We start from the raw sequence: 13,611 nt of genomic DNA, 5'->3' as shown, positions 1-13,611 counted from the left end.
GCTTGTGAATGAGAATCTAATTGGATCAGGAAATTTGTGTTAAACCCCAGCCCTAGTGGTAACTGCTAATTTTATTAGAACAATTACAATTCAAGTTTTTCCTCAAAATTGTGCATAAATAAGTACAACTAACATTACTAACAAAATTATGAAATGCATTTTGAGTATGACCGCTTTTAGTCAAAACTGGACGTGTAATACATTTATACCTATATATACCTTTTATAAGAGGCTGTTTATGAGTGCTTAAGCCGTGTTGAATCATTTAAATTGGTAATGTGTTTGTTTTGAATATAAATGACCGTTGGAGGAGCTAATGTCGGCCATGAGAACGGTGACACGTGGAAACACTTGATCAAAGCTACGGCTAAGAGGAGCGCAATCTTTTAGTACTCTTGAGTAAAGTGAGGTAAACATGTTTGGACATAAGCAGATGCGGCAGGTGCCTCCAGATGTCTTCATCCATCTCCGAAGTGTCTTTTCAAAGACGTCTCACACAGATGGGCCTAGCCTAATACTGGCACACACCATACCTCAATCTTTTTTTAATTTTTTTTATTTTATCAGAGCTTGCATGAGGTGGTGTGCTACGGCACTTCTGAATGCAATCGCATTTAACGTCAAAGAAAAAAGGAAAAATGGGTTATGCTAGAGAGAATTTCAAATCAAATACTCAGTAAATTAACTTGCACGTTGCTTTTTTTAAATGTTTTGTTTTGCTGGCCTCTTCAAAGGAGTCACAGGAAGGGTTTTTTGAACATTACTTATTTAATACATTAATTTACACCGGCCTTTGATAAGCCATACCTTCGCAGAGAGGTTGTTGCAATTTTCCACGACAGCTGTTTGATGTTGCTTTCCAGGGAATATTAATTTAGCTTTTTTAAGTGCTGCTGAGCTGACATGAATGCTTTATTCTGAATGCAGCATCGCTGCACATTGTGCCTAACAACGGCCTTTATCTGTGACTTTATTCACAATATTGCTCAACCACTACTTGAAGGTACGGAAGTTCTAAGCGGCCATGCATTATTATAATTTTTCTGTCTTGTTTTATCGTGATCACGACTTAATTTTCTTGTGATCTCGACATAACGAAAGTTGTTTTGTCGTTATCACGACTTAATTTTCTCTGTATATTCGGCATGAGAAAATGCTATAGAAGCAGCATCATCGCAGCATCATAGATGATCGTAATCGCTTTTACTTTGATCTGGGACTCACTCAAACTGAAATAGCTCTGTGTCTGTCAGTGATTGACGACTTACACATAAGTGTTCGACACTTGAGAAGGAGGCTGTCTGCAACTTTATCGTCGAAGACAATATAGCGACCCTGATTTTCTCACGATTACGCTACAATTACGTTGTGAGAAAATGTTTTTTACGTTGAGATCAACAACTTTCGTTATGTCGAGATAACGACAAAACAACTTTCGTTATGTCGTGATCACGAGAAAATTAAGTCGTGACTCGTGATCACAAGAAAACAAGACAGAAAAATTATAATAATGCATGGCCGCTTAGAACTTCCGTATGAAGGTATAGTTTACTCTTTAAAAAATTTGAATTCTCTCATTATTTACTCACACTTTTGTCATTCCAAATGCCTTTATTTCTTTGTGAAACACATAAGATATATAATATAATATATATATATAGTGCCCTCCATAAGTATTGTAACAGTAAAGAACAAATTGCTCTGTTGGCTGTGGAGCCAAGACATTTGCAAATATGATTAAAAGATGAATATGAAACAAAACTACGGAATGTCAAATTTTATTATTAGCCGTTTCAACACATACATGTTTTACCAAATAAAAAGAACAGCACTTTTAGAGTTCATCCCACTCATTGATGTGAGCATAAGTATTGGGACAGTTGAACATAAGGTAGATATAAAAGATTAAAAGCTATTATTTAGTCGCAGATCCCTTGCGTACAATCACAGCAGTGAGTCTGTGACCCATAGACATCACCAGACTCTTGGTCTCATCCTTTGAAATACTTTCCCCAGCCTTTAATGCAGCCAATTCCAATTGTTGCTTGTTTTGGGGAGTTTCTGGCTTTACTCTCCTCTCCAGCTGGTGAAATTCATGTTCAATCAGATTTAAATCTGGAGATTGACTTGGGCAATCTAAGACTTTCCATTTCTTTGCCCTTATAAACTCCTTGACTGAACTGGCAGGGTGTTTTGGGTCATTGTCCTGATGCAATATGAAGCACTTCCCAATTAATCTGGTGGCATTTTCTTGAATATTTGTAGGCAAGATGGCTTTGTATCCTTCCAAATTCCTTCTGCTCCTGTCATCATACATTAAGTCATCAGTAAAGTTGAGAGGGCCTGTTCCAGAGACAGCCATGCATGCCCATGCCATGACACCACCTCCACCATGCTTTACAGATGAGGCTGTATGCTTGGGATCATTGCCGTTCCCTTTGTTTCCTCCACATTTTTGCTTTCCCATCACTTAGATAAAGGTTCATCTTTGTCTCATTGGTCCATAAACACAGTTCCAAAACTCTTCTTGCTCAACTTTGTGCTTTTTTGCAAACTCTAATCTTGCCTTTCTATTTTTGGTGCTGGTCAGAGGTTTGCATCTTGCTGTGTAGCATCTGTAATTCTGTGTCAAAGTCTCCTGAGGACAGTAGATTGTCAGAGAATCACCCCAGCTTTCTGGAAGTTGATGGTGATTTTAGAGACACGTCTTTTATGGTCAATTTTCACAGCTTTTATGATTTGTCTGTCATCATCTACTGTTGTTTTCTCAGCCGATCAGGTAGTTGTTGGTTGATGGTGTCGCTGGTGGTTTCCAAACTCTTGATTTCTCCATGCCCTTTTTTTTGCTATAGCTCTAATTGACTTCCTCTTTTCTTTTAGCATCCAAATTTCTTGCTTTTCTCTCAAAGTCAGCTCCTTCATCTTCATCCTGGTTTGTGTGTGTCATCATCGAATGCAAGATTCAGAATACAGAAGTAATGGATATAACTGATATAACACATTCCCTGCTTTTAATATCTGACGAATTAATGCAAAAGGACACAGCTGATCACTTAGAAAGACCTGTGAGGCAACTGTTCCAATACTTATGTTCACATCAGATATGGGGATGAAACTCTAAAAGTGCTGAACTTCTTAGCTGGTAAAACATCTATGTGTTGAATCACACAATCATAAAATGTGACATTCTGTAGTTTTGTCTCATATTCATCTTTTAATCATATATGTATATGTCTTGAGCCAACAGAGCAATTTTGTCTTTACTGTTCAATGTCCAATACTTTTGGAGGGCACTATATATATATATCAATTTAAGTCAGGATATGGTGTCACACCAGAGGACATGGTTTTCAGAGACAAAATGTAGTTCCTACGCTTTCAGAAATATATGGATGAAAATAAGATGAGTCATTTAAGTTATATGAATTTTTTATGCAAAAAGAAACAATTTATGCAAAAAGTCTGAATTATGAGGTAAAAAGTAAATTATGACATTGATCAAAATAATTACATCTTCATGTCAGACTTTTTTTTCTTTCTTTTATCTCATAATTATTAATTATCTTATAAATGTAATTTTTATGTTATAATTATGAGTTACCAAAAGATAGATTTTTTTTTTATTATTATGTAACAGAAATGAGCTTCCAAACATTTAAAAAGTGGAATTAAACAACATTGTGGTCTCTTTAATTCAGACTATGGGGAATATGCTTAAATTTACTAAATTTACTACTTTGCTGTACAAGGCACCACTGTCTCTTTGAAATTGGACAGCAGTTTGTTAATTTTACCCCTTACATCAGCTCTCTGAAACAAATATCCTTTTCTGAATGCAATGGGATTCTCCTTCCCTACATCTGGCCGATTAAAAACGTCCACTAAGCCAAATCTAGTTCAAAAATAGGGCCTGGCTGCTGCATTTTCAATCCATTTGGGCCTCTGCATCAATGTCTCAAAGCATTTCCCAGTTGTTTTTGGTTGTCAGCTAGTTTGGAGAGTGTGAGCAGGTTTGGATTGTAGCGTGGCAGCAGCCGGTATTGAGGTACTGCATGTTTAATAGCATCTAGTGGGAATGTCAATTACATGTGTAAGATTGATTCAGCTTGTCTGTGCTCTCCAGAGAACCATGTTGATTCCCTCAAACTGTATCTCACACCCCATCCCACCGTAATACCCACACATACCCAAATGTATATCAATATCAGTATATTTTTCCACTTTTTCTTTCTCTTTCAAATATATAATTTTGTTTTAGAACCCTATACATTGCTTTATTCTAGTGAACAATTAATAAAAGTAATAAAATGTAACATATATTTTAACTGTCATGGCACTCTTTTTTTATTGACTTTTTTTCCCCATCACATAATTTCGTAATCATTGTAAATTAGATATCATTCAAAAGCTTAAGCACTCATCCCGTTTTGAAATCGGAGATTGTTTGGTCATGTAAGTGGTACTTTAAATCCTCTTAGCAAGCTCCTCCCCCTTGTGGGCGGTGCCAAGTCTCATATTACAAAATTGACTACAATATTTTATAATCAAAACATTTTATGATCTTGACAAAATGTATATTGTTGAAAAGCTTCTATATTTGGTGATTATTTTGAGATGTAAGTATGAAAATAAAATAAAAATGTATTTTAAAATTCAGTGAAGAGTGGGTGTCACATGGTGGCTATTTTTGGTATAGCGCCTAACAAAATCTCACAGGAACCTCAACTTTTGTAAAATCAGCTTCAAATTTGGAGCATAACATATTTAGACATATGACTTTGATTTTATAGCAATTTTAGATTACAAAATATTTATTTTACATTGGGCCTGTCAACGTTAACGCATGCGATTAATCTAAAAATTTTAACGTGTTAATATTTTTTTTACGCAAATTAATCGTTTGATATGGTTTGACCCCAACTTCTTGCCGTCATCGCAGCGCAGAAGCCTGCATCCCAATGTGCACACTATCCATCCTAAATTCTATGTGATATTAGTAATTTCCAACACTATTTAGGGCAGATTGGGTGTACAGTATGCACATTGGGATGCAGGGATTGTGTGATTATGAGGCGCCGGACTAAACAAAAGTGAAGTGAACGCGGAGAGAGAGAGCAAGTCCGAGAGAGAGAGAGAGAGAGAGAGAGAGTGAGTGTGTCCGAGAGAGAGAGAGAGAGAGAGCGACAGTGCACAAGAGATATGATAAGGGTACAGTGAACCAGTGTTTCCAGGGTCGCGGTTTTCCCGCACAATTGGGCTACTTTGAAAATACAGTTGCGGGAAAAATTGCAGAGCCGCGGGTTGCGTTTTTTTGGGCTACTTTTATAATGAACAGCGGCCGCCCAAAGTGTATGTGTGTACACATGTGATCGCAAAGGGAAGTTATTACAAACACTCGTTGGTGGTTTAAAGTGAGTTCTGAGTAAAAAGTGCACTATTAATCTCATAAATTGTCTCATGTAGCATGATGCTAATGTTAGCTATAATGCACCTGCAGAACAGGTCCAATTCTTCTTCATAATGCATTTTATCATAATACTTCATGTAAGGTCGCAAGAAAATGTTTTGTTGTATTTATTTAGAAATACTTCTGATAATAGTTGGGTTGGGATTTACAGGTAAATCCTAGTATTTTAAATTTGTAATTAATCATGATTAATCACAGTCCATGACTGTGATTAACGCGATTAAATTTTATAATCGATTGACAGCACTATTTTACATAAAATTAAATATCCCAATACATTTTATTTACAGTAGACAATCTTCTATAACCTCTTTTTTTTCTTTTTTGTTTTTGAAATGCTAACGTAATAATTGATTGATAAATGATTGTCTTCTTTAAAAAGAGACCAACCTTAAGTTCATACCATTTAACATATACCACATACTGTTCGTTAGTGCATAATGCATTTTCACATGCATGTTCAAAACAGGGAGTGACAGTTAAGAGATTAAAGTTTGTTCACAACCACCCATGCAACCACCTAGAACACCCTACAACTTCATGAAAACCCATTAAACACCATGAAGAACTCGTTAACAACGACATAACCACCCAAAACGCACCAGCAACAAACTGCATTATGATATACAACCTGGCAACCGAACAGAACACCCCAGCATTGTGATGCCAAGTTTTCTACCACTCACATTTTCTTCTGAAAAAGTTCTGCTGTTCAATTTCACATAAAGAAAGCATTAACTATATATTTTAGGGACGTTAATTGCCCAGTGTCACTTATTGGAGCATTTGATCGAACCTTTCAACTAGAGAATTATTCTATATAACATTCTTCATACTAGCTGGTTTATTACCAGACATTTACGTGGATTAATCCCTTAACTGCCATTTAGTCTGAAGTAAATCACAACACAGATGTCAATATCACCAAATTGCTTTTCTCTCGAGAGGAGAAGAGAGGTAATAATCGCTGGCAGTGTGTGAGGCAAGCGCAATAATGGCTTTATTCAGATGTTGTAATCTCAGTAGATTTGTGAAGTTTAGCCACGCCATTCTCCAGCATGCAACGGCTAACTCGCACAATTATCGCAATCCGTCATCTCATCTTTCAGCATGATTCGCTTCTACTGAAAAAATTGTTTTCTTTGGCTTTTTCACTTCTGTTCCTGTGGGCTATACAGATTGCTCGGAATTCAATTTGTGCCACAGAGCAGGCCGCCTATGGCTGGGATGGGTGTTTCCCACTGCATTCTGGGACATAGAAACCCCTGGCTAGCTTTAAGTACTGCTCACCCCCTGTCAAAAAGAATGAAATGCATGCTGGGAGAAAAATACTTCTGTGTGTTCTCTCCGCACAGTGATATGTCACTCCTGTTTATCTCTCATTCTGTTGGATGTGTTTCTCTCGTTGTCATTCTCTCTCCACTCAGAGCGAAGTCAACACTCATTCTGTTAATTAACATTTTGAGATGATCACTCTTTAACACCTACATTTGGCTTGCTGTCTTCTTTACCATGAAATACAGCAATATTGCAGCAAACTTATTGGTTACATTTCCCTTATATACTGATCCTTATTAGAAGATACAAATTATCTCACTCCGAGAGATTTTTTGACATGTGCTAGAGTTTTTCTGACATGCACATACACAACAACACTGGGTCATATTTCGGCATGTTTCACATTCAAGACTGTGGTAGAATAGTGAGTGAGTATGTGTGTGTGTGTGTGTGTGTGTGTGTGTGTCTTGGTCTTTATGAGTCATGGAGCAAAATATGATCGTGACTACAGAACAGGTTATGTTACCTTGAGCCTGACATACACTTGTGTTGAACTGAAATTGAAGTTAATACATCAAAAATATATTGCAGCTTGACTATATGTGAAACATGGGGCTGGACAAGAAATTAAGTCTGAGATCTCATAACTTGTTCTTCAGCCTGCAATCATTTACAACCGAAAGCAAAATCTCTTGCCACAATGTCAATCAGAACTAAACACGGGATGAAGTCTCACAAAATCTGTCAAGAACATATTTTACCAAAAAAAAAAAAAAAAAACATGAAAGGAATAATAGGAGGAAAAGAAGGAAGGAAGGAGGGAAGGAAGGAAGAACATGAACATTACTCTCATTACTACTAACTTTCACTGTAAATTTAAAAATGTAATATATTATTTAAATTGGATTTGTTCATCATGGAAATATTTGTTCTACTGCATTTAATTTGCATTAAAAAACAAAAATACTACATTACAGAATCTAGAAAAAGAAGAATGAGGGAGGAAACTGTCTTAAAAATAGAAGAAAAATTAGCAAGATGCATTGACGCATGCTACCAAACAGATTACTTTGTACGCTTGCTCTAATTGGTCATAATGGCACTAACTTTACTTTTCATATATCTCTCTCTATCTATCTATCTATCTATCTATCTATCTATCTATCTATCTATCTATCTATCTATCTATCTATCTATGTGTGTGTGTGTGTAGTACCATGTTTGGGATGGAACAATAATGCATCGTTCCCTTGCAGAACACAAGCTTCTAGAGGCACATAGATCTGAAATACTGAATTTAGGTATAGGGGTGCAGAGCCAGTGGTGGTTTTGTAGGCATATATATATATATATATATATATATATATATATATATGATTTAAAAAGTCTAACTACAAACACTTACTCTATAATCACAGCCTAATCACTAAAAGGAATTAACCTTTTACTATATCATACTAAGCAAACAAAGAGATTCTAGATTAGTATTCCTAAAAATCTTAAATTTCTACAAGTTTTTTTTTTTTTATGCTGATTTCAATTAATAAAAAATACATAAAAACATCACTGATTCTTGTAAGTCATAATGCAAAAGTTTCCACATACATAATATTTTTTCTTTCTTCAATAGATATTTTGAACAAAAACACGTCAAAATCACCTTCAGTGCAAAGCACAATGTTTACAGGCAGTTTAAATAGTTCAATACTGAAGAAAATATTTTCATTTAAAGTTTCTATATTTGATGTTTACCTTAGAGCAACAAAGATGAATTTGGCAATCAATGTAAACTTGAGAAGCAGCGCTTTGAATTGGCGCTTTTAAGTCAAACACGAATCCTACAAGAGGTGTATATATGCCACTAGTGATTTTGTCTTTCTATTATGACATTTTGAGAACAAAAACATTACTGTGACACTTGAGAGAAAATAAAAATGCAGGCTTGCTGGATCAGAACATATATTGAGGGAATGACCAGTAAGAAAATCCTGCATCTTAAAAGTAAACAATAATACGGCAACGCCTGCATCTAATTTTATCTCATTATCTTCAGATTACACTTGCTTTATGAAATTTCACACTCTAACAGCCATGCTTGCTCCCTACAGAAACCCCTGCTGGAGCTGCCATTATTCACAGATTAATTAGTGGATTTGAGAGTGCGAGAGAAAGACAGCTCAAATAGGACCGAAGGAATGGACTAAGAAATAATCTGCCAGGTATTGTCATGCAACAGGTAGATATGAATTGTTGCCGCACCAAAGAGTGTCTGAATCATTTTTGGTTAACAATGCCTTTAGGTGGGAGTATTTGTGTGAGCTTTACTAAAATCCTCATTTGACTGTCTCTTTAAAAAAAAACATGATTGTGTGTTTACGATATTGTACTTATTGTATAAGTCAACACAAAAAACGGCAAACAATGAGAGCTTTTCTTTGGAATTGCATTTATCGATAAATCATTTACATTATGACCAGGAAAACGTATAAAGAAAGTAATATGGCCAGTTCTGTTTTCATGTTGACTTTAACTGAATTATTAGCTTGAGCTGCAACTGGTTTGTAATGCTAGCAATAAGTCATTGTGCCATTTTGCTATGAGTTTGCCATTTCCAGTGGGGCGCTATTCATTTTTTAAGTTAAATAAATGACCTGGTAGTGAATGTTTGGAATGTGGTTACACTGGAGAGTTATTTGTTTCAACAGGCAAAATTATCTCGAAGGGTAAAATGTTTGTGGTGGCTGTTCGTTTTTGTCTAGCAAAGGCATTTTCAGTGTTATTTGTCTTCATTTACATTGCTCGCCATATACTTCATGGCAGAGCTACCGTTCATATCAGAAAAAATAAAAATGCTTGCTCTTCAGCTGTCCACCCACAAACTCATGCACAGGATATGACTTTTTGTTTTTATTGTTTTTGCTGTTTCTCTCTTTCTCACTCTGTCTTTGAAATATAAAATAGCTATTGCAGTCTAATGTTTCCAAAATCCAAATATGTTTTAACAAGTTTGTGCATTATTTGTGTTAGAGGTCAAGAAAGGACATCAAAAAGCAAGATGGTTTTGTGGGGGAATACATTTGTCTTGGCTTTACAGTTGATGTGAGTTTATGTGCCTTTCAAAGAATCAAACATATAGGGTTTATTACTCAATAAAAAGAAATACGACCTCAATATCACTCAGTTTGGAAATAAAGCATTAATCAAACAGGTTTGCAAGGCACTATTCATTGTAAAGCTGCACTAGAGCAATATGTATTGTGAAAGGCGCTGTGCAAATAAAAAGAATGGCAAATAGTTATCCAATACAACATGAGGGAAGATAAATGTTTCATATATCAGATAAGCACTTACAGAAGTATACCACAGGAATTTGAAACAACTCAGAACTAGTCATGTTTTTTTCCCACATCTAGCAAACCATCATGCTGTTTAGGCTTGAATCAAAGACATAGTGTTGACTGCACAATATGTTTTTACCGTCCAATTAATTGCATTTTTAGGAGTCAGTTGGTAGCATAGTGTTATAAGATCAGATATATTGCTCCTTCCCTTACATGAGCTGCTCTAAAGAAGCCAGAAATAGATTTGAGCGAGTTAACAGCATTAGCGTAAGACTGTGTCATGTATGAGAACTGGTGCTGGATGCATATTTTACAGGGTTCTCGGGAACTTTTGGTGACTAACTTCTTACTAATTGGCAACAAAAAAAGTTTGATTCTCTCCTTCTGCTGGCTGACAGGAACTTCTTCAGGCAAAGTAACTCCAGTGATTGAATATCAGATGGCTTTAACCTAACAATACTATTTGTCTCTCTGTTTTTCAAAAACATTTTCAAATACATTAAATATATGTTGTTGTTATAAGCTGCAAACCTATAATATAGAGTCTTATAAGCAATCACCACTACACATTAATATGCATAAACACATTAACATGCTCATAGTTCAACAATACAATAACAAATGCTAGCGCTCACCAACTTACAAACATGCACAAGCCAAAACCCATAGCATTATCAACTCTGGGCTCTGTGATATACAGACAGCCAACATTAATCCTCATTTCCATTTGCATAATAAAAAATCATTATAAACTATAGCTGTTTCTTTATTCATAAAGTACCTAAGGAAAGAAACTTCTGGCCTACTCAATTATTCCTTATACTGCAATGACACTGAATACTTAATGAAAGTCGTCTTTTTACTTTGCCCATTGTTAAGTTTCCCTGTATACCTACTGAGAATGAAAAATACCATATATATTGAAGCTACTGAATATGCTATTCATACAGCACAACTCCAGGAAAATTCAATTAACGGATATGATAATGGCAGCAGCTCTGAGCCAAAATGATTGAGTTCTGCTGGTGGGACATACTGAAGTTCATTCCCCTGAGGTTACCACCTCCCCGTATCCGTCCTGAAAGTTGTCACTGGTTGACTGTCATCTCACTAATAAATGTGTTGTGTTAGTGAGTACAGTGTTTAAATTAGAAAATGCCCTCAGATTTTGCCTGAAGGCAAGAAAACATCTGCTCTGACAAGCGAGGGAGGGAGAATATAATGGGGATGAGAAATTACATCTGAAATGTAGTTGCTCTGATGTGAAATGTTGCACAGGAGAATTGTGGGAAATGCTCATTATAGCTCATTGCAAAGTAGTCATTAGTAAATTATCACAATACACAAAGAAAGAAAGAAAGAAAGAAAGAAAGAAAGAAAGAAAGAAAGAAAGAAAGAAAGACTTAATATTATAATGGATTAGTAAGTTAAATGTATTGTAGAGCAATTAACACATTTTATTGGAGCCAGTTAAATTTGTTATTAAAATTTAGTATTTAAAAGAGTTATCAGTATATTATTAATAATAATCAATAACAGGCACTTTACATACTACAGTTCTGCCTCATGCTCAAACGACATGTAAACATAAAATTAAATTATTATTACATAAAATTGCTGACTTCAAATAAATAAAAATGCATTATTTAGTTGTTGTGCAGAATTGCTTAAAAATGGTGTTAAATTATGTTTCCAAATTTCTAATAGGTCTTATTAATAACATATCATGGGGCCATACAAATAGTAAAATGCATGAGTTTAGAAATCTGATAATTTGAGATTAAATTGGTTAAATAACCACCAGAAATCAGAGTGCAATATGTATAAAATGTGATTACAACTCATTGTTGCTCTGTATGAAATGGGTTTCATTTAGTTATTCTCACAAAATCTCTGCTAAAGTATTTCAGGTAACAAACAAGACCTATGCATCACCTAAAAAATATCCCTGCTGTGCTGTCTTAGCTGGTTTGAGATGGTCTCATAGCTTGGCCAAGCTGGTGTTTAGCTGATTTTTTGGCAAGCAGGTCCCCCAGCCTGACCAGCTTAAACGCTACCAAAATCCCTCTAAAACCAGCAAGCACACCATTCTGGCCAAGTGTAAAGAGTATTTTTTTTTATGTTTTGTTTCAGACGGGTAACATTCAAAGGCGTGAGTAGCTGGTGAGCCAACATCACAAACAATCATAAGTAGGAAACGTGTTGCACAGGAAAGTGCACTTCATTTTGCCAAGGTTAATGAAAGACCAAGCCAGTGTAACAAATAAAAAAACTGGCGTGAAACGCATATGAAGCAATCACTTGGACATCAACAATGGACATTTGTTCGTCTCTGTGCGCAACAAATATCTCACACACAGCCTTTACACACACACGCACGCACCTTCGGACACTCATTTAGATCAGAATGTGGGATAGTGCTTCGACAATTCTCAACAGGGGTTTACAGCTTTAGCAAATTAACTGCGTGTTTTTTTATTTTTCACTTACGCTGCTGTTTTGGCCGGACCAGTGCACCATGGCTTGGTTGTGAGCGGAATCCCCTGTCAGCGCAAAGGTAGAGCTGGTAAGTTTCAGCTCCTCCTGTCGCGATGTGGCCGTTCTCCGCTCTTCCCTGTTCCATCTCAGGTCAGAGCGGGGGACTCTGCGCGCAGCCTGCGAGGTGCTGTTGCCAAAACCCGGCGGCAAGTGCGCACTTGGGGGCGAGCCAGGTCCTTGGGTGCTTCTACGCACTCCGTGATGGGGCTCTCCAGGGGCTGAACCTTGTGAACATGGACGTTTGAGGTTATAAACTTTGTCATTACTGCGCAACGACTTCCATTTATCATCGGCTGGCATTTTCTCCGAGCGGAATCGGACCGTATTCCTTTTACGCACAGAGTGAGCGTGTTCGCAGTTGTCGGTTGCGCCGCAGTCGGGTTGACCAGTTTCAGCACCATCCGAATTAAACAGCGCCCTTGACCCGTATCCATTTTTATCACCAACTTTACGAAAATCGACACCACTGTCCATCCTCGCCAATAATTCCCGACCACTCCACTTATCCAGCAGGTGACATGACCTGCAAGTTATCACTGTTTTGGTCACCGGAACCCAAGCGAACAAGACCAAAAGCAGGGTGCAGAAAGCATTTACCCGGCAATATAAGATTCCTCTCTCCATCGCGGATAGCAACACGGTACACTGTCCTTTTCCTCTCTTTTAGCATCAGTTATTGATGGAAGGAAGTCCTCATACAAGTTGCAGCGCGTTGAAGCAGCCACAGTTGAGATGTTGTGGAAAAGTGCGATTCAGCGAAGCGCTCCAACTTGAAGGATTTGATCAAATGAAGCTCTCCACGCACTGAGGGGAGGAGCTCGGGGGATTACAGAGCAGGGCAAGACCATAAAGACACGATTTTTTCCAGTGCCACAACATTCATATTAACCCAGACATTTTCCAACAACGCTTTCTGCAATAAAACAGAATACGGACGCAATTTGAGCGCCTTTGATCGCCGCGTTGCCTCTCAGTGACGGAACTTTC

General features: G+C 36.9%; 1 protein-coding gene across 1 annotated transcript in view; it reads right to left on the bottom strand.

Annotated features, from left to right (window-relative positions):
• Positions 1-13,248, bottom strand: part of LOC306872575 (VPS10 domain-containing receptor SorCS1-like) — a gene marked incomplete at both ends in the record, with an annotated part of 176,784 nt that extends 163,536 nt beyond the window's left edge. The window contains one exon of the mRNA XM_079421187.1: positions 12,577-13,248. Coding sequence (XP_079277313.1) covers positions 12,577-13,248 — 672 coding nt within the window. The remainder of the gene's footprint in view (positions 1-12,576) is intronic.
• Positions 13,249-13,611: the final 363 nt, after the last annotated feature.

Source organism: Barbus barbus, assembly GCF_936440315.1.
Source record: "Barbus barbus genome assembly, chromosome: 7".
In the NCBI taxonomy this organism is placed as follows: Eukaryota; Metazoa; Chordata; class Actinopteri; order Cypriniformes; family Cyprinidae; genus Barbus; species Barbus barbus.
This window is presented reverse-complemented; position numbering and strand designations above follow the sequence as displayed.